General features: G+C 44.4%; 2 protein-coding genes across 3 annotated transcripts; one reads left to right on the forward strand and one right to left on the reverse strand.

Annotated features, from left to right (window-relative positions):
- LOC104537128 (natriuretic peptides A) lies at positions 1–14234 on the forward strand. 2 transcript variants are annotated; one of them, XR_728106.1, is made up of 4 exons: positions 29–209; positions 1708–1993; positions 2253–2405; positions 14219–14234. XR_728106.1 is itself a non-coding variant. In XM_010179921.1 (3 exons), the coding sequence occupies exons 1-3, from the start codon at positions 90–92 to the stop codon at positions 2267–2269; spliced, it is 423 nt and encodes a 140-aa protein (XP_010178223.1). In that variant the 5' UTR covers positions 1–89; the 3' UTR covers positions 2270–2600. The 2 variants fall into 2 exon arrangements, 1 of the variants encoding a protein (XP_010178223.1); XM_010179921.1 differs by lacking the exon at positions 14219–14234 and having other exon boundaries at positions 1–209; positions 2253–2600.
- Positions 11826–26137, reverse strand: CLCN6 (chloride channel, voltage-sensitive 6; the record flags this gene model as incomplete). Its single annotated transcript, XM_010179926.1, has 22 exons — positions 11826–11906; positions 13310–13435; positions 14013–14120; positions 14827–14983; positions 15523–15680; positions 16298–16484; positions 17095–17201; positions 17346–17505; positions 17602–17755; positions 18087–18213; positions 18576–18702; positions 19649–19815; positions 20078–20191; positions 21094–21226; positions 21868–21926; positions 22035–22102; positions 22687–22813; positions 23047–23153; positions 23565–23631; positions 24329–24394; positions 24941–25006; positions 26078–26137. Coding segments are annotated over 22 exons (2526 nt in total), but the record flags the coding sequence as incomplete, so codon positions are not given.
- Between the last annotated feature and the right edge of the window lie 675 nt (positions 26138–26812).

Here is a 26812-nt window from a genome sequence, read left to right on the forward strand (position 1 = left end):
AGAGAGGATAGGACAAGGAAGAGAGAGACCTGAAGAGACAACTCAGAAGGAACAGCTTGAACTTCTCTATTTCCAACGAACCCAGCACCATGGAAACTAAAGGCTCATTTTCCTGTGGCTTCCTCTTGCTGCTGCTCATCCAACTCCAGACCAGCAGAGCCAACCCTATCTACAGCCTCAGCCCTGCCAAAGAACTGGCCAGCATGGAGGTGAGGACTTTTTCTTTTTGCAAGGTTAAACTCTTGGGGTGCTTAGCAGAACATGAGGTGGTGCTTTTGCCTTCTTTTATTTTTCATGGTTGGATAGCCACCTCAGCGATCACATGCTTAGGGACAAAGTCTCAGATCTTCACGGGGGTTTGAAAAAGCTCTACAGAGCAATATCCTCCAGTGCTGGGTTTACCTGAGCTCCTGGGTAGCAATAGGAAACACAATTTTAATGTTGTGGGATGTCTGCTTTGGGTTTTCAGTTCTTTTCCTCTTAACATTAAACGTTCCTGGGAGCAAAGTTCCAGAGAGGGAAAAACTCATTACAGTAGCTCTATAAGGACAAATAGAAAGCTTTCGGGTGGGCTCTTGTTTATCCCACTAAACGGCAGGAACAGTGAAGCCGGACAGCCATACGGCTCTAGCTTTGTGGATTTAAGAGAATTGGCTGCATGTGGATGGGAGATGAGGAGGTAAAGCAGAGCACCCAACATCAAACTTTTAGAAGAATTGCTAGATTAATAGTATGGTCATTTAGTGTCACTTATCCAGAAAAGCTTCTAGAGCTATAAAATTAGCACATGTGTATTTTAATCAACAATGCTTAGATGACATCCATTGCTGTAGCACAATACAAGCTTAAGACTCAGTCTTGCAAGATAAAGTCTGAAAGCTCAAATGTTTCCTTGGACTGGTATCAGTGACCAGCTTCTTGCAGCATCAGACTCCGAAAACAAACTCCTTAAGCTGATTAAGACAGTGCCAGCCAAACCTAAAACTGCCCCATGCCTCTAGGCTGCTTCAAGCAGCCAGCCAGTAAGAGTGGCTTCCAAATGCATAGCCATAAGGCTCACTCTGCTCCACTCTGCTTCTAGAGATGGACAATTAGATTCCTCTAATTGGTTGAGGTGCTTCTGAGGAGGTTATCTGATCCCTGTTATACAAAGCTTTAAGAATTATAGAGAATGGTACCCTTTCTGAAGTCTCACAGCAGACATAAATTTAGCATACAGGTATTTTCAGGGAGGTACAGGATTGCAGCTCCTGAAAGTAACTCTCCTGGGGCAGAGAGTAGTGAAAACACAAAGAGTTTCTCCAAGTGTTGTCCACTGAAATAGCCAGGGGTGACAAGCAAACAGATGGTCTTACACCTTACTCTGTACCATCAGCACACAAGGGAGATACGACCACTGAGTGCAACTCTCACCTTGCTACTTTTCCTCTGCCAAGAGCTCTTCTGATCATGCCAGTAAGATACACTTCTGTGGCAAGCAGCTTCGATCAGCTCTCAGCTAGCATGACCCATTGTTGCAATTAATGTGAACAGGGATTAATTACTGCAGAGGGCAGATCTCAAGCATCACCAGCAGCCCGGGGATCCAAGCTGAGAGTCTCCGTAGGGGTGGCTATGGGATCATTGATGAATGCAGAATTGGATGATGAAGAGCTAGCAAACAACCACAAAACCAGGAATTTCATGAAATTAATCCTTTTCTTGTAGGCTCTGCTGGAGAGACTGGAGGATAAATTTGCAATGATTGAAGCCCTGGAGTCCAACCCTGACCCGCAAGTGCCCAAAACCCAGGAGGAGATCCCACCAGAATTTGTAGATGACAGTGATGACCAGAAGGCTGAACCCAGACTAGCACCCAACACCCCTCTGTCCTACAGAGACCCCTTCCTCAAGAGACTGAGGGGGCTGCAGATGCCCAGGATGATGAGAGATTCTGGCTGCTTCGGGAGGAGAATTGACAGAATCGGCTCCCTGAGTGGAATGGGTTGCAATGGTGAGTCCCGCCTAAGCCTTTTCGCTGAACAGAACAGACTGCATCTGTGTCATGAGACATGGGAGGAGCAGATTCTCATTTAAGTCTTTAATAAGACACGGTTTGAGAAAGGAATTTAGTCTAATATTTAAGCTAGTATTGGTTTTTCAAAAGAAACCCTGTTCTATTGATTTGATAGGTAAAAGCACTGCTGACAATTGTGGCATATACTGAGGGAGAAACATGTTCTAGTAACATTTATTTCATGTTTGGCTTGCAGGTTCCAGGAAGAATTAGGACAAGCTCCCTATAGCCTACTCTGAAGAATGCTTTACAGTACCCGTTCCTCCCAAGATGAAAGCCGGATGCTTTCTAAACTATTCAGCAGAAAGTTATTCCTATTTTTATTTATTTATTTATTTATTTATTTGATGTTTTTTAAAGAGCATTTCTTACTCTAACACCAAGAGACCATCTTTAAATAAAACTTAACACTTCAGACATCTATGCTGGACCTCTCTCCTGTCTGTTCCATTAAAATTTCTTGTATTTTCCTAAAGTCAAAAGCCTATGTTTTATTGGTACTCTGGTACCTACAAGGCTGGATCTTTCTTACACAGGATGGAGGAAGTATGAACTTGGTAGAAATGAAAATGAGTTTTTCACTAGTTTTTCCCTCTGCACTAAGAAATTATAACAGATTACCAGGAAAAAAAGCTTGCTCAACACTGAAAGATCAACATGAGCCCTCCTGTAGACAGGGTTTCAGTAACAAGAGAGTCCTTTTGCTGGTATAGATTATTAAGTCAAGGGAACTTGCCACTCCACTGCCACAAATTCCTCAGTAAGCAAAATTTACATGAAAAGAAAGAAGAAAAATCGTAACACTCCACAAGTTTCAAGATAACCAGAGGGAGGAAAGGGAATTCATTGTATATGCTTTCTAGCACTGACCAAATAAAGGTTATGAGCATCAACAGAAAGATACATCATTAACTGTGTCTTGTCTCACTCTGCATGGGCTGAGGTGCTGATCCCCAGTGTTTCTTGTCAGATCCTCAACAGTCTCAAATCCTATCACAGTATTTCTCATGTGAGGGCAGGTGGGATCACTGCAGTTACAAAGCAGCTAGTACATGACACATATCACCTTCTGGCTATAGCCCCTAGTGAAGTTGTTCTAAACACAGCTAATGGGAACACTGCAAGTCTGATAAAGGTTTTGTTTAAGCCTTTTTAGCTAGATTTCATACCTATGATCCCAATGTCACCAAAACCACATTCTCCCTCCCACCAAATACGGTTATATTGGCTAGACCACATTCACTTGGTGCCCCAAGGATAGCTTGGATGCACAAGTCAGCAATAGCATCGAGCCCAGGCTCAACACAACTGTCCTGTGATTGCACATACTGCTAGAAACTGTTATTTTGAGCATCTAATTTTGGATCTAATTCTCAGCACCCATTATTCAAGCACCCCAGAAAGCTCATCCAGGGCCTAAGAACACAGCAGCACCAGGGTGGACTCAACTGCAGAAGACTAATTCTGACTTTATGCATATGTACAGAAGGAGAAAAACGATACTTGGTCAAGACAGGCTCCAGGAAGGCAGCTGTGCCAGAGACACGGCAGTTGCTGACAACAGCTCTCAAGAAATAGAGCTGCAGTGAAACTGTAAGTTCAAGTGCTGAATGGCACACCACTCCTGCACATGCCTGTTTACAGCTAAGGCTGCTGTACCACTTTAACAGGGCTTATGTCACGCATCACATTTCTGACAAGCTGCCCTCTCAGTCACTCCCTGTACTGCTGACATGGCCTCTGAGAGGCACCTGCGTGCTCCCTGCCACATTCAGCCTTGTGATTCTTCCCTAGGGAAGAAGGGCAGAAGCCTATTCTGAGGGAACCATAGTGTGATACGAATCACACATCAGAGCCTCTCCTTCCAGCAGAAAAAGCCAAAGATAAAGTAGTCTGTGCAATAGTGCCCAGAAAGGTTTCCCTGGCCAGAGAACTGATTCCCAGGTCAACACTCCCAAAAGCAACCATGAGACATCTCTGCAGTTAAAAGCTACAGTGACTTTGCCTTTACGCAGAGGCAGTTTCACAAATCAAGGTTGTGTGAAATCACCTGTTGGGGAGCCACTATGGGGACAATGAGGCTTTATCTTCTCAAACAGCATTTCTAAACACAGCCCTGCAGCCATCTGGTTCCTGCTGCAGCAAGACAGGAACACACAGCCTGACTTCCCATGCGCTGCTATAAAGGAAAGTAAAAACAATCCTCACACTTTAACAGTCTTGGCTGGAGCTGAATTTTACCCAGTCAAGCAAAACTCGTATAGACACATCAAGACCCTGTAAATTGTCCCTCCCTGTCAGCCCCTCAAGGCACAAAACACTAATGAGTCCAGTGGAATGTGCTAAAAATGGCAAGAAGAGCTGACCCAAAGCCAGGTGGGTCCAGTATTAACAGCAAGCCAGTTCCCGGTGGAACAAGTCTGTATTGGCTTGCAGACAGTATGTTAATAGACCCTGCGGTCTGGGAGAACCTAATTGAGAGCAGGCAATCTAGGAAAAAAGCATCTCTGTGGCTGGATTTTAACTGCTACTCCCATAAACACACTGAGCTGTAAAGCTCCCCCAGGGAAATCTCACAGTCAGGCCACAATACGACTGCACACAGAAATAAGCACTTTGAAAAGCTGGATAAGAGAAACTTCACAGGGATCAGTTCTACAGGTAAAGATCATCACCCCCAAGGACAAGTAAAGCCACCACTGTTTCTGTGAGAGCTGGATCAGAGAGAGCAGGGAACAGTCCTGAGAATAGCCAGTCCCAAACAAGCACACAGACAAAAGCAACCCACTGCTTAGGGAGAAAGCAAGGACATCTGAAAGCTAAATGTCTCTCTAGAGCTGTATTGATTGCTTTCTAAAGGGGGTACAGAAAGACTGTGGCCCAGAGGGTGTGTATAGAAAACAGAAAAGGTTCCACAGGCACTTGCTTTCAGTGAGGCCAGGAATTCCAGCCTGTAGGGGCAGAAATGAAGGATGCTGGAGTGAGCTAACAAGTTAATTCGTTTATCACGTTTCACAGGACAGCTACAGACACTATGACCCAGCAGTATCAACGGCAAGTGTCACTGCTCTGTCTTCACCGAAGGTCAGCAGCAGGCTGACCTTTACAGCAGGGCAAGAAAAGTGGCACAAGTGGTTACCACAGCAAGGGATGCATTACACATTCATACTCTACCTTACTTTGCAGCTCAAAGATTCAATGGACAGTCCTGTCATTCCACATACACATCAGGTGCTTACCTGACAGTCCTTTATTACCTCTGCGGCTGCTGTCACTGCAGTGGATCTACAGAGTTGCACATGCTGTCCATGAAAGGATGCAAGTATACCTTTTAACTAGGCCCTGCTCTCTTCCTGCAGTAGCCAGTTCTGCACAGACTCATGGCTAAACATGAGGTAGATTCCTTCAGGTTTGTAATGGATCTGCCTTTGGTGCCTGTAAACTTTGAAAACTAATCCTGGCAGAACTTTTTGGAGGAAAATAAGGAAATGGACTGGAGGAGAAACAAGCAGTACCAGACTTTTGTGAGGGCATGAACTGAAGATTAACATATTCTTACTAAGCTTTCACATCTATCCAAGATACATCTCCAGACTTCTAGAGAACGTTCCCGTAGGGGAAGGTAAGGTTGGTGACGTGTGTCAATAACAGTGCAGAGTTTTGCTTTAGGAACTGTGTTGTGAATCAGCCTCGAGACAGGGAATCATCATAGCTTGCAATGTAGACATTTCAGAAACAGTTTAATCACAGGACACCTTTGGGTCAAAGCTATCACTGCAAAGTAGGAGCTGATGTTAAAAACCAGGTTCTAAGCAACCATTCAGCAATGAGCACAGGGCAGAGTCCTGAAATCCTGCCCTCTTCCACCCTCTTGGGCATCAGAGCGCTTTATAAACCTCAGTCAACTCTGCACTACACACCACCTAGAATGCATCCAAGTGCTATTACACTCATTGTGCCAAGGAATAAATACCCCAGTGAGATCAGAGAACGACCAGGGTAACACCATCCACCCATCTCTCATGTCACCTCCTGCAATGCCAGACTTCATACTCGCTTCCCAACAGCTTCTGGCAGTAACCTTGACTGGCAGTGCATAATTCAGCAGCTTGCTTTCCTCTGAACTTTTAAAGACAGTAATTACACTAGCATGCTTCATGCACACTGTAAGGCATGAGCCTCATTTGGAAATGTGGTCTGATTGGTGTGACATTTTTTTTTTTGCAAATTAGATTTGAGGGTTTCTTTCCCCTTCAGACGCTGCACTAACCTTTTCCAGTTTCCCATGAGATGAAATGTTTCACTGAAATCCCACTCTGCAGGCAAGAATGCCAAGAAAAGCTGTCACCACTGCTTGTTTCTCAAAGAAATCGTATGTGAAGTATAGGGCAGACACCCTCAGCTGCTGCAGGGAAGAGTAGAGCTGTGCCAATTTGCATAACAATCTGGCCATATCCAGCTTGCTTGATTTACTTTCACAGAAGCTTGGGCCCCCCAAAGGCCTTTGCCGATCAACATGTGCTTGATGAGTACGTCCCAGTCATCCTAGGCAGCGATTATTTACAGATGACAGTACGCTGGCACCATGCCTAAAGACAGAGGCTACCAGCAGTATGGTGATACAGTTCAGAATTTAGCAGACATCACTACAATGTGTGTAAAACCATACAAGGCCCATACAGCAACTTGTGCTTTTATTTCTGCAGTTTTGAAACAGCACCCTGATTTGAAAGGGACATCCTGATTACTTTTAAACAGCGATCTCAACGTCTGAACCTCACGAACCGATACTCCTCACTTCCCAGGTGGTGGTGGAACTCATCACCACCTCATTCCAGCTACAAACTTTTTCACACGCTGCGTTTAAAAAGTGGATGCTGAAGAGGCCGGGTGCACCCCACTGCCGCTGAGGAGCGCTTCAGCACCTTGGACAAGAAGAGCAGCTTCATTCTCTCATCTTGCACACAAGCATAGCCAAAGCTCAGGGTGCCACATTCTCTGTTCCTCCCTGTGTGTGCTGCATGACACACACCCCTGTATGCGTAGGCACACATTCCAAAGTAGGCAGCTTGTAGCCTGCCAGCAAAGCAGAAAAAAAAGTCTCACTGAACCACAACACATGGTTGGATTTAAGAAGTCTATAAACCTTGGCAAAAAGGGATTTTAATCTAAAAATGAAGTTGGTTGCTTTAAGCATAAATGTATTATGCAGCTTTTCTAGTAACCACCTCTATCTTCCATGGCAAAATGCAAGACAAACCACCACTTACAACTGATGTTTATCCCTTCTTCTTCAGGCAAGAAACTTTACTGCTTTTATTCTCCGCAATAGGAATCAACTTGCATATAATCTTGACAGCCAAAGCAGCCCTAAAGCTAACAAAGGCTCTAACCAAATGCCCGGTATCTGCATCAGTCCAGCCGGCTGCTTTAGTAGGTTTGCCTGCAGTTCCTTCTGCTAACTCTTTTATCCTGATGACTTTCTTCTACCCTGGTTCCTTGCAATGAGCACAAACTTAATGAAGACCACCACGGCACTTCTTATTTAGCTCCCAAACCCAGATTTTCCACCATCCCCTCCCAGCAGATGTTTTTATTTCAGGCTCTCCCTGCCATTACATACAGACCAAATGAGACTGAGGCCAGGTACCAGACAAGCTGCTGGCTGACTTCGTATTAGAGTGCATCAGATAGCTACTACATACATCCTGTACAACACAAGCATAGAAAGACAGTGAGCTTTTGGGTCAGATATTTCTACAGTGCTTGAGACTGTACTTCCTCACATTTTTGGAATAATAATTAAAAAAAAGATCAGAAATTGCCACAAGTTCTTTTCTGTAAGGTAGATAGCAGGATAAAGCAGGAAAGACAGTCACAAACTAAATAAAAGCTAAAGACAAAATTCAGATTTCTTACATCCTGGAGAAGCCACCTGTAAAACAAGAGGTGCAACACTGCACTCTAAATGTCTTTCATTATCTTAACAGGAGGAAGGTAGAAAGCAAGAATTCTTAGGTAACAAAAGCAGTTGTCTCTAGCACTACATGCACAATTCAGCTCCTTACACATTTGATAATTCCTTCCTTTTAAGCAGCCATTGTGACCAGAGTGGTCACAACCTAACAGATTACACTACTTCCTATCTTTGCCCATCCTCAAAGCACCTTCTGCACAAACTGCTCCATCCAGACAACTCAAAAATAGCAACTAGTCATCTACCTCAAATAATGTTCTTGGATATTGCCATGTTCTGCCAGTTTTTATTATAATAAGGGGCAAAAAATAAGACAACACTAAAAACATCAAATGGCCTTCAAAGTGCTGAAGGAGACACACAAACATTTTACTCTCAGACATGTTATGGTTACATGAAGACTTCCCAAGTGCCATAGTTCAAATAAAAATATATTCATACAAATTTAAAAAAAATACAATTTATATACACCGTGGAATTAGCTTACATCGTTTCATAACAAAAAAAACAACAGTGCAAAAAAAACCAAATGGAAAGGTAAGTTGCTACCATTGAAATGGCTCACAGTTAACAATTCAAAACTGCATAATTAACACTGCACAGGAAACCACGGGGCAGGGGAGAACGCCCCATACTACCCCCTAACTTTTGCCTTCAATACTAATCCAGTTCTTGGTTACTATTCCTTTAGTGTTGCTCTGAGTAAAAGGTTACAGGCACCTATGTTAGAAGTTTCTTGGTAAATCAACTAAGCAACCAGAGCGAGAGTTGAAGGAGTTAGTGTGTTGTAAGAAAGGAATTAAGTGTCAAAAGTGTGAGAGCAAGACTGATTCAACACAAACCCCTTTGCATCAGTCTTTAGCAGAAGGGAAATGCTGCACCTCCAAATGTGACATGAACCTGTAATTCCCTTTCTGCAAACTACACAACAGCGATTGCACACTTTAAAGTGCTGACAGGGTCACCCACCGTCATTATTTAAAACTTCTTTACTGTAAGAGTGAAAGGGGTGTGTTTTCCAGCTGAAACGTTTGAATAAGACAGGTGCATAGGCAGAGCAGACAGTGCAGACAGCAGTCTGAATGCAGGTCGCCTTCTCATGGGGAAGTGCAGCTGGTGCTCAGATGAACCTTGGCTTGATTTTTCAGCCTGTCTTGTCAGGATTGCCTAAATCCAGTTCTCAGCAGCCAAGACAAGACATCCTGCAGCAAAATATACTGCTGCAGCTTGTGTACAGAAATAAAACAGGACACAACCAGCTCAAGGCAAACAATCTAAGGAGCCTTATTCATGTGCAGGAAGAGAAGGAACCTTCCACACACAATCACTCAACATGAGCAAGAGGAAGAAAAAGATTTGTCATGGAGAGGCATAGGGCACTCTTGGCAGATGCTCTGATAGTATGGGATTGCTAATTCCACATTAGCGTGTTCTGAAATGCCATCAAAACAGGATTCCTGTGATTTCTAACTGCCCACAAGCACAAAACTTTTGAATGAAAGTTAGGTCAACAGAAGCATATTTCAAACCTACAGTCCAGTTTCAGGAAGTGCAAAAGGGTGCTGGAAGTTTCTTGGGATAGATCAGTGCAAGACCAGAGCACAAGGAACACAGGCATTTTAGAAACCATCTGCAGAGACTATCCAGAGAGAACAAACATCCTTATTCTACTTACAGGGAAACAAGTTGCAAGTCAAGAGCAGTAGCTGATGCCAACTCGTATGCCCTAAGGAACATGCCACACCTGTCCCAGCTAAGGAGTCCAGGTTGAAGGCGCAAGATGGATACTGGCTGCAGGAACCATTTAAAAAACCAAGTTTTCTCTCTTCTGCTGGACAACATTCAAGAGCCTCCCATGACTCAGCTATCTTTATTGCAAGCACAGCCAGAGAATACATCTGTCCACCAACTATCCAGTCCGCAAAGACTCCATGAACATCTAAGAGTCTTAGTGAGTTAGAAGAGCCCTACATCAAGACCATGGCTGGTGCCCTGGGCACAAAACCTCCTCCAAACCCTAACCAGACTCAGCAGCCAGCAGTTTACAGAGCAGCGACCTGGAACAAGCAGCCTCCACAAAGTCAGTCAAAGAGGCTGCTTTAACATTTTAGTGTTTTTAACTGATTTAGTGTTTTGACACATGTAAGGAGAGGGCATAACTTCTTCAGGGTTAGTGAGAAAAATCTTCAGCATAGAGTTCCTGAATTCAGAAAATACAATAATGTCTGATTTCCTTCTGCCACAACTCTCATCTGTCTAGCTCCTTATGGCAGACAACAGGTTAATGAAGTGCTCAGAGGCTGTCCAGAAGCTTTTCTGGGATACATTCCCCATGTTACTTGGCCCAGTCTCTTGGCTGAGAGAATGCTCTGTGCTTTATCAAACCAATCAGTCCTGCAACCCCTGGAGGCACAATGCTGGCTTCCCACTGAGGGTTATCTGCATGCAAAACTCAAGAGGGCAGGTGCCTGCTGGAACAATACAGGTGCTGACCAGGATGGTACCTGCTAAAGCAGTGAACTGGCTGCAACCAGCTTCTAAGTGCTGATTTTACCCTTACAGATATTCAGCTGTTGCAGATGCAAACATTATTCCAAGCATTTTTGGAGCACAGACAGCCCCACTTATCACTCTGCAGCAGATACTGCCTCTTAGTCACCAGCACCAAGAATCCCTCCTGTACACCAGCCCGAAGTTACACCAGCTCCTTTCATCACAGAGATAATTCAACCAAGCCCACAGACAGGGCATCAGTTCTATTTGTCTCTGGAAAGCAGAACTCCACTATGGTCTGAGGATGTGAGGTTTCCTTGTCTCCAACCCTAGCTGGAAAGGTGTCCCTGGCTCTCACTGCTCAAGGACAAAGTGCCTACAAATGCCAAGAAATGTAGGAGTGTCAGGGCAGTGGCAAAATGGAGTGCCAAAAAGTGTCTTAGAAGAGTCTCTTACAGGGATATAATAGCAACAGCTAATAGGAAAAAAAAAAAGATCTTCCTTCTCTGACATGCTCTGCAGAGGTATTAAATATACATAATCCCAAATAGCAACTGGAATTAAACTGTTTTGAACTCCAGATTTACTGAGCCACTCTCAAAAGTCAGCCACTGTCAAAAACATCACAGCAGGGACATATTCCCATGAAAGGAGAGAAATTAGGAACAAATGAAGCCAGAGTGGAAAAACATGGGCAACTGGAAGCAGCCCCAAAGAGAGGTGTATTTCTAAAGTGTTGGGTTTTTTAATACTGCTTGAGAAAAAAATATCTTCCAGAGCAGCTATTTGATAACTGAAAATTCAGTATCTCCTCTCAGCTTTGACAGTCACCTCCTTCTCACATAAGTAAGGCAACAGTTGCAGGAACAAGGAAGAGGAAAAGGGAGACATACAGGAGGACAGGAAAAAGATGCTGCAGTTCTCTGCACAGGACACAGTGGAGCTAGATGGTTCTTTTTTCCAACCCTTGAAAAACCCCAAAACAAAATAAAATAGCAGAACATACAGTGTTAGGACAACATCTGATGGAAGGGGATAACTGGGGGACAGGAAACGAAAAAACCTGGATCAAGAGTGGTCAAACCCAATGCCTGAGACTAATCAACAGCTCTGGGCTCAGGCAGCTCCTCTAATTCTCTGGCTAGCAAGATGTTCTCCAGCTCCCCAGGCTTGATATGCGTGTGAGAAGCCAAACGGCAAGTCTTGGGCCTTGTGGGGTCCAAGCAGAATGCGAGCGCATGTGCAGGCTTGGAAGAGGGAGGTAGCCACACCGACAGTGGGGCAGGGTGGGCAGGGGCATCAAATGGTCTGATAGTGTTGTCTCAGTCTTGCCTGCAGAAATTCGTGGGTCAGGTTGTGCCGAGTGATTATCCCAACAATCTTAAAGAGGAAGAAAAGAGGAAAAAAAGATACAAGTCAGTATCACAGATGTGTCACTAAGACGTGCATGGTAGAGCTGTTGTTCTTTCTAACCCCCCAAAAACAGGGAACCTGCAAACAATTCTTGACCAACGCTGAATTAGAGTGGCTTCAAGTTCAAATCTCACCTAAACAACATCCCTCCCTCTCCCAGCACTTACCTACAGGCAAGACACTGCTTTAACTACACCCAAACAGACAGCTTAACTGTTGCTATCATGTCTGGACACGGCAGTAGTAACCTCTGCCAGGGAAAGGAAACCCTGTCTATGTTAAACAGCATACAGGTGTAACTAAATCCTTCAGAAAGTGAAAACTGTAAGTGGAAATGAGAGACAACCTTGTTGTCTCATGAGACACATTTCTGAAATGCCACATGACATGACTGCAGATATAGATATATACATAGATATATATATAGATATATTTATATGATGCAGATAGCATCAGATACATTACAGGAAGCTCTAAAGACCAAAACAGAGAAATGGTAAAGACTAGCTAAGCAGTGACTGCACACTGGCCATCACTAGCTGGCAGGTCACAAAAGGGACCCTATCCCAGCCTGCTGAAGAAACAGTCAAACCACACATTTTAGCCAATGAAACACCCCAGTGATTTCATGCATTGAAAGAATTTAGAATTAGGCTGCTCTCTAGTACTGCAAGACCATCTTGTATGAAACATTGAACAAGTCAACATCTCTTGTTTGCAATTAACAGGCTCTGCAGAGTAGCTATTAAGAACCCCAAGAGGCAGCAAAAGCACTGCTGTCTCATAGGGACAGACCAGTTCAAGCTTAAGGGACAGTTTCTCATGTTCATAGGAAGTTACTGACACCTACTGACTATTTCTGCGCATTGTAGATGACAAAGACACAAATACAGTGAATCAAACACAAAACATTCAAAGACTCCTTTATTTTGCTGCTCCTAAGTGTTGGAACAGAATGCAAATCCCCTTCCAGCAGAAAAACCTCCTGCCCCAACACACAGGAAATTCTGCTCTTGGCCTTGAATAAAACTGCCAAAGAGGAGGCCAAATTAGTGCCTTCTGATGAGCTCAAGGCCTCTCAACAGGTACAAGACAGTAAGAGCCTCCACATGCAGCCAATCTGAGACAGGAGAGAGACTGCATGTCCTGCCCTTTGCAGAGAAAGCAGGAAGCAGGCTTGGACCCAAAAGATGGCAACAAAGTCACAGTAATCAACAATGCTTCAGTGTCTTAAGATCACTTTCTGTTCTCTTTCAAGCATTTGTGTCTGAAGTCAAGAGAGCTCTTAATTCTCCCAAAGGCGGAAAACATCACAAAAAACACAGTGGCTTCCTTGCTCAGCCAAGACAAAAATGGAGACGAGGACTCACCTCTCCAACTGCGTTCACAACTGGTAAATGTCTGAGTCCCATTGTTCTAAACAGGTTGAAGACTTGTGACACATGAGTGTTTGGAGAGACAGCAAAGGGTGATGGGTTCATGTATGGGGTGACATCCTAAGAAAGAAAAACAATTCTATCACTTACAAGAGCCATTTTCACTATCTCTGGGAGGCACTAAAAAGCAACTCCTACAACTCCTCCAATGCACTAATCTCTGGACATGGTATTGGACTGGGGGCACCTTCTGTTTCTCCACAAATAAGAAATTATTTCAGGAACATGAATTTGTGGCAGTTTGTTTGAACACTGTAAACCATGATCTTAAGAGCTTAATGCTGCAGAAAGCCTCTGAGCAGGATAAATGCAAGTCCATGAAAATAAGAATGTAAGTTAAAAAAGCACTTTGGCCTACACAGCAACCTTCCTGTCGCAAAGACAATGACAGGCCTGCCACTGACCGAGCTGCCAGCACACAGAGTTCCAAACAGGTTACCGCAGTTTGCCTGTGCAATCTCACTCGGGCTGGATTACCAGAAGGAAATTAAACTAGACAGGCAACATCTTATTCTGAAAGTAAAGCACCTGTATGCAATGTTACCTCATATATGCTCTCAGGTGTTTTTTTTTAAAGGCTTGAGACAGTGCTAAAAATACATCAGGAAATATGGTCACACTGCAGTGCATCTCTTACCACTATCATGCGAGGGTTCAGCAACGTGAGGTCCAGGTCATGGATATCTGGATAGCGGGGGTAATCCTCTGACATCTCTGCATGGGACAGACGAGGCTGACTTGCACTCTGCAATTAAAACAAATCCCACTGAATCAATGTGTCTCCATCCCAGATAGCACATGGGCTGCAAGCAGCACAACAATGCCTCCCAATCGTTCAGCCAGCTCTCTCCCTCTCCTCCCATGCTCACACCTACAGCTTCCACAGAGCTGGCAACTTGTCTCAGAATGCAGCAGTGCAAGCCCAAACCTATACAGGTGTTTGGCTGACAGAGCAAGGGATCTGCTCTCTAACCTCTGACACATCTACGCTCAACACCGAAGGGCAGCAACAACTCAGCCTTGTGGAAGATGGGTCTCAAACACAAATGCTCACGCTGATCTCAGTGATACAGCTGACACTCTCTGGTAAGACCTTGGCACACAGCAGTAAATAACTCACAATATACACTGCTAGTTGCTCTATTTGTATTTAGTATCTGCCCTCCATTCTCTCTGATGGCATTGCACCTTTATGCAGCAAATGGCTGTGTTGCTTTATTTTTTAAACAGTAGCTGTCCTCTTCTCCTGCAGATACTTAAACAGAAATTAAATTCTCTGTTCTAGAACTGCAAGGGCAAATTCACATTACCAGTCTGCAGCTTTTAAAACGCAAATACGTTCCTTAAAGTGTAAAAAAAGGTAAATTCCTTTTGGCAGCCCATACTGTTCCCAACCTTCTTAGCCAAGAGGGTAGGCATGTCTGTTACAATTCCTGATTAGGAAGACTCACCGACTGGCTCTCAGAGTAACAAACACCCCTGACAAGGAGGGTGACCAGCTGTGAGCGCAAGATCAAGCCATGGAAGGTCAAAGGTCTGAAGCGTTCCTCCATGGTCCACTCTTCACTGGGAGACTGGTCAGGGTACAGATTGGGGTAGGGAGTGTATCTGTGACAGATTTAACATGTTATAAGTTGTATGAACTTAGGGAGATGCACATACCCCCCACTTCCAAAACAACAACAGCTATTTCAGTTCTTTGCAACCTTCTCCTGAACTTCCTTTTCTTCACCAAACAACATAGCAGAGAGGAGTCAAAAGCCATTACCATATGACAACAGCAGCAGAATGGACACAGTGTCCTAAACTTCAATTTCAAATAATTTTCAACTACACCATTTTTCTGTGCCAAAATGTTCAGATTCTACTAAAAGCTAAGAAGAACGAGAGGGGCTGTATGAATCATCACAACACATCGCAACATACAGAAGAAACACCCCATTTCCACACGTTCAGGCCTACCAGGATCTCACCTTCTCTCTAGCATCTGTTGCAGCAGATCCTCCTTTTCTGGTGGCTCCTCTGTTGCTATGTGCTCATCACACATGTTACTAAGAAGAATGAGAGGGGCTGTACGAATCATCACAACACATCGCAACATACAGAAACACCCCATTTCCACACGTTCATGCCTACCAGGATCTCACCTTCTCTCCAGCATCTGTTGCAGCAGATCCTCCTTTTCTGGTGGCTCCTCTGTTGCTATGTGCTCATCACACATGTTACGCAATTCACTTGAAGGGTAGGATTTCATGGATTGACTACGCTTTCGCTGCTCTCCAGCTCGAGTGAGGATGCTAGATTTCTGGACACAACAAACAATTTTTGGATACTCACTAAGCAGGTCAACAAGAGTGACTGAACTATTTGATCACAGCTTCATGTCACCAGATAAGGTGTTCCCTAGTCAGTGCTGCCGTAGTACTTGTAAGAATAGCCAACAGGACTGTAGTCTCTTTAGAGAATCTGGAGTTTAGGAATTCAGGCATCTTTTTCTTGCTAGAGCACAACTATGCCACAGGCACGCTCATTATACATTCTGACCTTAAATTGTAAGTTTCCCAAGAGATTAAAGTATCTGTCCCACCACCCCTCCTACAAAGTAGAGAAGCATTTAGGCACCTACTACTGATCTCAACGGCGTGCTCCGTACTTCAGTGCCAAATGCAAAATTTTTCCATATCTATCATAAAGATGTTACTTAGTCCTCTTGACTTTAGCCTCTAGGAATGCAGTTCATGCTTCTGCTGTTACTGTGACCCAGAGAATGAAATGGAGTCTCTGAAAATTTTGTATTGCAGTAGATGCTTATGTCTGACCTGAATTCTGCACTGACAAAAGCCTAGATAACAAAAGAAAGGGCCTTCCACCTGCAAAACAAAGCTCTTTACACTTCAACTTATCAAACAAGCAGCTTCTTACCTTGAATTTGATGTTGTTACTGATCAGCTGATTGCCCTTCATGAACTCCCTTTCATTGCCCCGGTTCTCAGTCACTACAGGGAAGGCATGATGGACAGTCGTGCGCAGGATGCTAACAAGGGACTGGATCCTGGTGTGTGGGTAGACGTATGTCAAGTTGGGTTCCATGATGTCGCTGGCTCGTAGTCTGAGAAAAAGAGAAATACAAGATTGCTAGATTGCTGCATGTATCATGTCAGCAGCAGAAGGCTGGTGATGGACAAACAAGTACACAAAGCAGTCCCAAAACAAGATCCTGAAGGAGTCTGCTGCAGTGTACTTCTGCCAGCTCCTTGAATCTGTGTGCTCACCTTCACTGCATTACTAGAGGTGACGGCACAATTGATTTTTTTTTTAAACATAACATTGCACCAATTCTGCACTATAGGCAAGGAAAAAGGCTCCAACTTACAACACTGAAAATGTTTAAACACTACTGGGAAAAGACAACAGGTGGGAAGACAATAAAATTCTGCAAGAAGCAAAGTCCAGTGGAACATTTTCACAGAATTCTTGCTGAACTTTACAAATCCCCTTCTCAGATCTCCAAACATCCACCCCTCTCCAGAAAGGGCTTCAGTGTCTCTCTCCTGATATCTCAACTCCTCTCACAGCAGTCTCCCTTACAGCTGCTCCTCTCAGAGCAGCCAGGTTCGCTGGAGATGAAGCATCATCCCCCTGCATTACAGCATTATTTTCTAAGGAAGAACCCTACCACAAACTCTAACCCACAGCCTCGCCAAGAGCAGCAGCCTTACTTATCCATTTCCACCTCTGTTTCCCACTCCAGAAGAGGCACTCCTCGCAGGTTCACATGGATGTCATAGATGCCTTTGTTGAAAAAGTCTCCTGTCCATTTGGCTACCTACAGAGCAAACAGAAGATCTACTGAGTTGCTGCTCCATGTACAAGACTCCTTGGCTTATCATACCCTTGGAGGATCTGCAATTCAGGGCCAGAACATGTTCAAGCAGTCCGAAAGAACCCGGAACTAAGACCCTGCACTCACCATGAGGGTGATCATTATTGGGAGCCCATAGGTGATCTCATTGGTGGATTCAATTAGGATGACAGTCAGGCTAATTGTCATGCGGACCACTCCTCCAAGGAATGCTGCTGCCCCAATCAGTGCAAAAGTTCCTGAGTAAATGTGATCCAGGCCAATGTAGCTAGGGTGAAACAGAGCCCAGAGATTAGAACAATCTGACCAAGAGCTCAGCATGTCTGCAGCATATCTCTCACACACCTGCACACACTCAATGCACCTTTTAAGGAGGTTGGCGACCAGGCGTCCGAAGGCAGCCCCACAAAGCAATGATGGCACAAAAAGACCACTGGGCACAGAGATTCCATATGTCCAGCAGGAGAGTAAGAAATAGAGAAGGAAGAACAAGGACAGCGTGATTGGGCTGAAAGTACCTGCAACACAAGAAGAATCATGACTAAAAGGACACAGGACTGTGGGACAAAGACTAGCACCATCCACCCCTCAAGCTCACAGCAGGCTTATCTCAACAGCTACTTAGTCTCCCAGTCCAAACATACATGAAGACAATGAATAAGTGAAGAGAGGAAAAGTAGGCCTTTCTTCTCATGGAGGAGGTTTTCACCTGTTGTACTAGCAGTTCCCCAGAGCCATGAAGGCCTGAAGATGCTCTTAGCCTTGTGGTTCTTATGACAAAGCTGTTTCAAGCAAGATGAATCTCTGAAGCTTAAGCATGGCATGGGGCACTGTCTCTAAGCTACTCACCGTCCTGGTGGAAGAGCTGCAAGATAGCTGACTCCTGAGGGTTGAAGAAGAGTGTGGCCATGTCATTGTAGGTTTCATTTGGGCAGAAAAAAGTTTTGATGCTTGAATTCACATCCTCTGACATACCCTGATGCGGGACACAAAAGACAAACAGTTAAAATCCACTCTCTCCTACATTAGCCTTTAGGGAGAATGGGAGTAACCCTTCTGTACAGCGCTGTCAGCCCACACTTTGGGAAGTTTAGATCAAACATCAATAGCAGAGATGGTGCCTGTCGCATCAATGGGCTCCTTGATTTACAGCCTGAGCTACTTCACCAAAGCACAAAAGCACAAAGGGCAGCCTTCATTATTATCCTAAACCGTCCATAGGTTTTCACTTAAGTTCTCTTATGTACTGCATGCTGTCAAACACTCATTATGGGCTTGTGCTTCTCCGGAGGGTGAACAATATGATGGGGACATATAATCTTCAGTAAGATCCCTCACCTGCAGACTCAGAGTGTCATTGCCACTATGACTGGTGGAAGGCATCTGACGGCATTCCCCTAGAACCATGGACGCTACAAACACCACGACTGTGGTAGTCAACGACACCAGCAGGCTTTCCAAGACTCTGCAAGTACACAATAGAAACCATACACTGAAGCCACACTCAGTTCTGTAACCCAGTCCCAGCTCTGCACATGACTTTGATAACACTGCAACAACAAGCAGTCACCATAGCTTAACATGAGAAGTAGGGGACTCTGCAAGTTAAGTTGAATCATGACTTGGTTGACAGGGATTGCATTAACTCCCCTTCTTTAATTGCTTGCCCCAAGAAGGAGCTATTTCTGCCCAGAGAACACACAGCAGTCACGTACAAAAAGCCACAGGAAAGGGTCCAGTGATGAGGCTGTTCACATGGAAACAATGTTCCGTAGATCCTTACAGGGTGAATGTCTAGACAGGACTGGACAGGTTGATGCATAGTCTCTCATATCTCTTTTCTGTTCTAACTACTGAAATACAGGTTTTGTTGGTTTGTTGTTTGTGGGTTTTTTTGTTTGGTTGTTTTTTTTAGACCTGGGCTTCTTCCTTAGGAATTGTTTATACCAAACAGCCAGCTATTTTCCAGAATTACATGACAATTCCTTCTCTAAACAGCACAGATATTAGCTCAGTTGTGGATTTAATTAACAAAGACAATAAAAAAAAAGAGTGGGATCAGCTATTCCTTCCACATCTGTTTGGACAAGACAAAATACTGCACGGAGACAAAGCTCTGGTTTGTTCAGCTATAGCCTTTATTATAAAAAGCTCCTTTCATAGCCCTTGTAAGGAGGGTTGCAGCTCTCACTGTACCACCAGAGTAATTACAAAACTGCAGAGGGACTGTAACATCTCCTTTCTGCTGTTCACTTTTAAGTTCTATGGTGGCTTCATTTTATGACTTCAAAAAGAACAGGTCTGGGATCTCCTCCAGTCCTATATGCAGGGTCTTCCAGAGTGATGCTTTTGCTTTAGGTCACTAAACACAGATCAGAGATCCCTGCACAAACTCAAGAAAGCACAAATACCTGACCAGCTTTGGCTTGGGATGCACGTTCCGCATGCGGTACTTCGCAAGTCTCTTGTTCAGGCAGTTGAAGGTGGCTCCGAGAAGACCTCCTATAATCCCCATCAGAATGAAGAAGCCTAAGTCCACAGCTGTCCAGAGGTGGCACTTCTTATCAGTCTCAGAGCACTACATACAGAAAAGCACATAAATAAGCATTACAGTAGTTGCTGCAATTTCTTACCAATGCTTCTGTCTCCACAGTGGGAGACTTTCAGCAGCTGTGACCCAAGGCGAATAATTCTGTTTTAGGCTCTCAACATACTGCAGCTAGATATCAACTGCCCTTCACCGAAATACATGCTTGTATCAAAAAAAAAAAACCAACAGAAAGAAACATTCATCTGACAAGAAACTGCAGGAGGTTGAAAGTAACAGCACTAAATCTTACTTTAAATTCTCCAAAGTTCAGCAGCCCAGGGAGCTGGAAAGACCCCCAACTTCCAAACTGAATCCCAGAGCGGAAAAAATTCAGGGTGAAGGTGGCAGCCATGGAACAGAAAAGCTGAAGAAGTAGAAAAAGATAAAAACTAACTAAACACTCCCAGAATTAAGAATGGCACAGTCAGCTCTTCCTTGAGACTTATGTCTGGGGAAGGGAACCTCAGAGCCTTTGCATGCTTTAGGAAAACACTCCTACTGAGGTTTAACACCCATTCACTGGTGCAAGAGAGCAAGACTGGGATGGTCTACTATAAATCACCTGATTTGGTTTCCCACACAAGAAGTGAGGAATTTCACCTAGTAATTCTTGCAGCAAAAGCTCTTTTTTTCCCCAAAGATGCTAATTTGCAGTTGTAAATCGATTACAAGACACTAACATAGCTTGTTTAGAGTTGGAATTGAGGTTTTCATTGGCTTTGAGACAGTTGGTATCTTAGCAAATCCCCTGGTTTCTTATATCCCCACCCAGACTAACTGAATCTCATTGACGGGACATTTGGCATTAGAAATGAAACAAACCCTCAAATCATGAAATAAAAATGTTTTTAAATATTGTCAACTTCATGAAAGTAGGCACTAGTCAGAGAAATTGGCAAACTGAAGGCATGTGGCATTGCTGCAATACAGCTCCCCATAGTAGAGAAAAGCAGAAAGAAATCCAGCGCCTGCCTACTCTATCTGCTCCCAAAGATTTGGACTGCAAAGAGCCCAGGCACAACAGCCCTTTCTCTCAGGTACACTAAATCTGCTGCCTACAGAGTTACCCCATAGTTCCAGATAGTACCAGATTCACCTCTGCTCTTGATCTGTAGTAATTCTGGAGCACTCAGAGCAGGCAATCTCTCTCCTGCCAGGAGAGCTCAGGAGAAGACATAGGATAATATGAATGCCCTCAGGGACAAGCGCTCCCAAAGGTCCAGCTCAAGGAAGAGACACACAGAAAGAGCCAGAGTCATCACTCACCACTTTCCAGGTAAGCCCCTGGTTCCAGAAGGAGGAACCTTCTTCCAAGCTGAAAAGTGTGCCCCCAATTGGGGCTCCAAAGGCAGCTGCAACCCCTGCAGCAGCTCCAGCAGATACAAAATCCCTTTTATCCCTGAAATGAAGAGGAAAACAATCTCAGTTTAGCAAAGTGGAGCTCTGGAGGTGCTTAGGTTCTGCAAAGTAGGAGACCATCCCACTTATGGATATATCCCAGAGATACAGGAGTGACAGCTTGAAGAAGTGCTGGCCGTGGCAGGCAACACCATTTATTCAGTAAGTCGTTGCAGCGTCATGCTCTTTCTCTGGAGCCCCAGTAAAGAGCAAAACTCTGGCACTATACAACTGCCCAGTATATGAGGAACTACCCCAAACTGTGGGGTTCCAGCATCACTTGGATTACAGAGAGGGAAGGGCAGGATTTTATTCACATTCAGCTGGACCAGCCTTCCCTGTATTATATCTTGGTCATAACGGGTGAGTAACCAAGCCCATTCCCAACAGTGAAGCCATGTAACCATCCAGACTAAAGGCTTTAAACACGTAGAGGTTTGTTGAGTAGTACAAGAGGACATCAACATGGACACCAGAGCAGAGCAGCATAGAAAAGCCCTGGTGTCATTCTGCAGAATGAAACAGCAGGACACTAGAGAAAAAATGAAAAGCCAACTGACTGATCCACCCTAGCCCACCACAACCACCCTTCTCCCAAGGAAGTCTGTTCACTCCTCCTCCTCCATATCCTGGGTACAGTACCTGTCACTGCGGAAATAGGGAAAGTTAAATTGGATCTTCCTCAAAGAGATGCTCTGGAACTGCAAAGAAAGTAAAGAATTAGAAACCCAGGAGATGGAAACATACTGCTCACTGTACTCTTACAAGGCAGTGGAGTGACCAGGCCAGTGACTCAGGCCAGCACTAACCTGCGGCAAACCCGCACCCACGACAGCACCACTGTGAATCATTGGACCCTCCTTTCCGACAAAGAGACCTGCAAAAACAGAACTGATGAGGCAACCCACTCCCCTCACCTCCCTTGCTGACAATGCCAGGTGATATCAGCTCACCACTCCCATGCCATGGCACAGTCAGTCCCCTGTGCCAAGCCTGCAGCTCCTTCCTCTCCCATCAAGGTGAAGGAAGGCGCCACCCCCTCAACCCCCCAAACGTTTGTGAAGACTTGCACAGACTTGGCACTCCAAGTGGGCGGAACCATTCAAAGACAGCCGTTAAAAAGACTGAAGTTCCCCAAGTTACACTGCCCTGCTGCTTTGAACATAGCCTCCTTCAGCCTGCTCTAGACAATGTGTTCCTGAGAAGTCCCACATATCCCTCTAGCCACTTCTTACTAGCCTACCCAAAAAAGTACCTGTTCTCCCAAAAGTTCCAAACCTTCTGTTTATTTTCTACTCTATGTATGCACTCAGGGCTCATCACTCTGCTCCACTCCATCAAAATCATTTTACTGCGAAGGCAGGAGAAACCTTTTGTGCCCTATGTACAGCAGGGATAGCATTTTTTCGCCTTCAGTGATTCCTTACCCAAACAAGATCAAGGCACTACAGCCCTTCTTACCTCCTGCCACACTGAAGAGCACTCCCATAGCTTTGCACACCACTGTCCGGAGACGCACAACCCCTGGAACCTTTACCCCATTGAGGTAGCACTTAATTTCAGGAATTCCTGATCCAGCTGCTACAGGCTGCAGAAAAGAAACATGGATGCTATGCTGCATTAATTTCATAGCTGACCAACAATATTTAATCAAAGAGCATAGCAAGGGACAAAGTGACCCTGCTTAGATAAATCATTTAGCACTGTGAAGCTAAATGGATGTCTTGGGGCAGAAAGTGCTTCCACCAGGAAGGCAACTTCTTACCCAGGACCTATGTGAGAGCAAAGGGAGGTTGTATAAGGAGTGGACCTAAGTCTTACTTGGATCAGGACCAGAAGACTGGAAAGAAAAACGAAGGTCAGGTTGAACCCTAGCAGCTCCAGCAAGGACAAGGCAAGACAGCCTTTCTCAGTGCATTCTTCCACTGCTGCAGGGACGGTCAAGGAAAACAACATTACCTCCACCAACACACAATTATTCGGTACTGTCTGGGGGTCCCACTAGCATCAGAAGCCAAGCCTGTGCTTCCAAATCTAGCCAGAGCAGCTGACACAACCCATCAGGAAGCCAGGCTTCCTTTTCAGAGCTGAAGGCTGAGCTACAAGGAAGGGAAACCACTCATTCTTTCAGAGATTAGCTTTTGCCTATGTACATTATACTGGAACCATTTCTTGGTTTAAGGGGCTGAATTACATAGGCAAGTTGAAAACTTAATTAATCATCAACAACATGACTGATGGCAGAAGTCTGAAAGTCAGTAGTTCTGAGCAAAACATAGCAAGAGAAAGGAAAAGGTCACCTGAGTCTAAAAGGAACCCAAACATGAAGTAAAAGATACAGCTTTGTACCACCTGAAACTTGAGCTGGGTAAAGAGTCGTACGAAGAAATCCACAAAGAGGCCCACCTATGAAAAAGAAGACAGATCTGCTGTCAGAAATTACTCCATACAAGTAACAAAGGCCTTTAGTTACTCTAGTAAGCCCTAATGCACACATGGGAGCACATAGAATGAAGACAGCAAAAGAAGCATTGTTCAGATTACAGTAACTTCAGAAGCTCAGACTTGCTGCCTCCCTTGTTCTCACTGGGACAGATCCATCTTAGAATTATTCCTGAGGATATGCATTTCAGAGCACTAATCTGGTAGCGTTTTTAACACCCACAACATACTTCAGGGTACAGAAGCAAGCGGGTGTTTAACTGAGGCATGCATTCAGCAAAGCTGATTTTCAAACACTCTAGAAAGCACATGCACTGAAGCTAATGCTGCCAACCATTAAAAAATAATACACTTCAACTGTAAATTGAGATCCTTTTTTATTAAATGCTCATTTTGGACTAATTTTCCTGTATGCAGAACTAAAAACTTCGCCAGAATACTTTGCAAAGAAAGCACAGCAAGATCTGAAAGAAAAAAAGGCTTTCTAGAAAATAATCTAGGAACAAGGTACTATAACTCCCAAAATACAACTCCAGCTACTAAGCTTTCCACTTCATGAAAGAAAATGTTTCCTCCTCTTTACTCCTTGGCCATTGACTTCTAAATTATTCCTGCTTAGTTTTATGAATTTTCCTCATTCCCCAAACAGCATGACCCTTACCAGTCCTGTGCAGACTCCAATAGCAAAAACCATCACCCATTTCACTGCTTCATATCTCTGGGCTTTCTGTTTAGAAAGAGGATTTAAAAAAAAAGAAAAAAAAAGCCAAGTCAAAGAAACACAGAAGTGGGGATCAGAAAAAAGCAGTTTTGGGCTTCACAGCTCAATGACAGCTAGAATCAACGGAAGATGGTGACAACAACAAATTGCAAATAAGGAACTGAAAGTGCTGAACATCTCAGTCACTTTAAACTCGAGGATCTGAACAGATGCCAGGAGCTAAAATCTCCGTATTTTTATTATTTTCATAGAGAATTCAAGAGAACATATAGAATTTCTTTCATAAAGAAGAAAAAACCCCCAAAACCCAAAACTTCCCACAGTGGAGAGTATTTAGAATCATAGAATGGCTTAGGTTGAAAGGGACCTTTAAGGATTATATAGTCCAATGCCCCTGTCACAGGCAGCGACACCTTTCACAAGATCAGGTTGCTCAAAGCCCCATTCAACCTGACCTTGAACTTTTCCGATGCTGGGGCACCCACAACTTCTCTGGGCAATTTCCACAGTTTCAGCTCTCAAGCTAATGAAGAAGAAAGAACAAGGTCCTACCTTGTTGTCCATGCTCTCCAAAACTTCCAAGTATGGGTCATTGATACAGCGATCATAATCCAAGCTCTAAAAAAAAATGCCAAAAGATCAATTTAAGAGAATCAGCTGCAACACATTGTGCAAAAAAAAACTATGCATGGAAGACCTCATTAAAGATTATGAAGTCATTACTACCCCTACAGTAGGTTTTGCAAATAACAGTAGGAGAAAAACTCCTGGAAATAACTTCATTTAAATATTTCCAGCAGAGTCAGACCCTGAGAATCAGGAAGTGAAAGAACAGACTAGTTTCACTGCCCAAGCTGGGAAACAGGGAACCAAACAGGAACATGACTGACTAATACAATTTCAATTTAAAGTCGTAACATTGTACAGATTTACACTTTACTTCTTTAAGTATCTCCAATTTGACAGTGCAGGGGATAACATTAGATCTTTATATTTAACCTCTCACTACAACAGGAATATGAGACAAGAATTCCTCTCCAGAAGAACAGCATCAGTGCTTAAGCTCATCACAGCAGGGAATTAAAAACAACACGGAGTTGCCCAGCCATACTCACAAAGCACCTCTGGCTTCTACTGACATCAACTTCACCTTTTCAAGCCAAGCACTAACAGGCTGAGCTGCTGACACCTATGCTGGCAGCAACTGCTCTTAACAGCTCAAGGCCACAGGACATGCAAAAAGCAAGACTCCTGTAGGAAGCAGGATCTGATAGATGGGACAATTTGCTGTGAGCCAGCATGACAACAGAGACAGCCGTACGACAACAGTAACCAAGTAGCTACAGATACTTTCTAAAGCCACAAGGAAACAAGTCCACTACAGCCTGTAAATCTCACATTAAAAAGTAGAGCAATGCAGCAGACTCTGAAAATAAATTTTCTCAACAAGAGTCAGACTTGAGCAGCAGATGTCCAAGCCCTACTTGCAAGGCTTTAACCCAGAAATGTATAAGGATGAGGAGCAGTTCTTCGCAAGTACAGCAACTCTTGGTATTTCTGCTGATGCCAATGCAATCTAACTAGTGATGCATTTTGAGTACCTGCCCCACTGCAAATTCAAACAGATTAAAACCTGTCTGTAGATCTTTTCACAACAATTTCACAAGCTGCTATCAGTTAATGTCCCACCTCATAGTCTTTGCGCGGAAGGATCTCATCCTCTTCTTCGTGAGTTTCTCCTAGGATTGTCTGCAAAACAAACATGGGAAAGGAAAACCATGAGAGCAATGAATGTATGTACAGGTGCTCATGAACACTGGTAACAAAGCTAAAATTAGGGAAGGCCTACACCGCTACTGCTTGTAAAGCCTGAGCATGGACTACCAGACCACCACTTATTTTGTGGTAACTGTATAGGGTCTTACCTTAAAGCTTCTCCCCCAGCAAGAATATACTACATTACTTATAAATGGGAGCTCCTCACAGCATAATAAAGCAGAGTACTAAACTCAGAACCCAGCTTTTTTCACAAGCAGCTACAGGGAAGAACAGGACAAGAAACTTGCACAAACACCATTGTTCTACGCCAGGCAGCTGGAGAAAGTCCCTGCCAGACCCACTCCCCTCTCACGGCTGCAAGGGGAGCAGTACCCGGGAGGGGCAGCAGCGCAGGCTGATGCACAGGCCACAGGGGTTAGGATACCAGGCCCAACACGAGGAAAAAGTGCGCAAACGGGCTAGGGCACCAGGCAGAGCATCAGCTGAGGTACCAGGCCCCAAGGCGTCGGCTGAGGTACTGCGCCGTGAGACGCCGGGATGAGAGCGGGCTGAGGATCTGGAAATCGGGGCAAAGCACCGCGTCCCGAGGCACCAGCAGCTGGGGTGGAGGTACCGGGCCCTGAGGCACTGGGCCGAGCCGTCAGC

The sequence above is a fragment of the Mesitornis unicolor genome, unplaced genomic scaffold (assembly GCF_000695765.1).
Source record: "Mesitornis unicolor isolate BGI_N332 unplaced genomic scaffold, ASM69576v1 scaffold7372, whole genome shotgun sequence".
NCBI lineage: Eukaryota > Metazoa > Chordata > Aves > Mesitornithiformes > Mesitornithidae > Mesitornis > Mesitornis unicolor.

Bases quoted from the DNA above. Each gene is read 5' to 3' on its own strand.
- LOC104537128 (XM_010179921.1), top strand. From the start codon at position 90: ATGGAAACTAAAGGCTCATTTTCCTGTGGCTTCCTCTTGCTGCTGCTC. The intron at 210-1,707 runs GTGAGGACTTTT...CTTTTCTTGTAG, and splicing joins AAGAACTGGCCAGCATGGAG to GCTCTGCTGGAGAGACTGGA.